General features: G+C 28.2%; 1 protein-coding gene across 3 annotated transcripts in view; it reads right to left on the bottom strand.

The window, feature by feature from the left end:
* The window catches only part of NLN (neurolysin (metallopeptidase M3 family)), a 111263-nt gene that overhangs the window by 9172 nt on the left and 101246 nt on the right, over positions 1 to 845 (bottom strand). The window contains exon 13 of one of the 3 annotated variants that reach the window (XM_008567772.1): positions 144 to 731. The exons of the other annotated variants lie outside the window; for them this stretch is intronic. Coding sequence (XP_008565994.1) covers positions 603 to 731 — 129 coding nt within the window. The 3' untranslated portion in view covers positions 144 to 602. Of the gene's footprint in view, positions 1 to 143; positions 732 to 845 lie in introns of those variants that run through there. 3 annotated transcript variants of the gene reach the window in all.

Below are 845 nucleotides of genomic sequence, written 5' to 3'. Positions count from 1 at the left end.
TTTAAAAATTTTACTGTAGTTAAAAATGTGAGTTTAATTTATCTGCAGAATTAAAAATATTTTAAAAATTTTACTGTAGTTAAAAATGTGAGTTTAATTTATCTGCAGAATTAAAAATATTTTAAAAATTTTACTGTAGTTAAAAATGTGAGTTTAATTTATCTGCAGAATTAAAAATATTTTAAAAATTTTACTGTAGAAAACTTAACATGTATACCTACAGTAGAGACAACAGTATAATGAACCCTCAGGTACTCATCACCCAACCTCAATAATTAACATTTATCTGCAGAAATTCTAAATACTCAAGATCTGTGTATTGTGTATCTTTTATTTATTAAAAAGACATTCATTCCACAAATATTACAGGAACATCAATGAAAATCTAAATAAAAGTTTTAAAAATCACCCAAAATGCTAATATCTGACAAAATATTCTCACTTTATACAGATAACTGTAGTTTTAGGAAGTTCTCATTGAGGAGCAACATGGTGTTGTAAAGAGACAGCTCATGATTCTTCTGAATGGTAAAGTCATTTTAGAGCAGGACACTGTTTAGTCTCATACTATGTGGCTCAGTACACCTCAAGTCTTCCTCTGCTTATAGCTCCAAACAAGTTGATTCAATTTCCTGAATTACAGAGCAATGGTCTTTTAATAGTGTCATTTCCTTTGCAATGAAGTTTTGAGAAGAGTTCAAGAGTCGTTTTGGAAACAAGATCTTGTTTTTCTTAAGGAAAAAAAAAATAATTAAGTGAAAGAAAAAAAACAAGTAACCCAATTAAAAAATGGGCAAAAGAGCTAAATAGGCATTTTTCAAAGGAAGATATACAAATGGCCAACA

Source organism: Galeopterus variegatus, unplaced genomic scaffold (genome assembly GCF_000696425.1).
Source record: "Galeopterus variegatus unplaced genomic scaffold, G_variegatus-3.0.2 Scaffold343, whole genome shotgun sequence".
NCBI lineage: Eukaryota > Metazoa > Chordata > Mammalia > Dermoptera > Cynocephalidae > Galeopterus > Galeopterus variegatus.
Note: the sequence above shows the minus strand (reverse complement) of the source record. Positions and strands in the feature narration are given on the sequence as shown.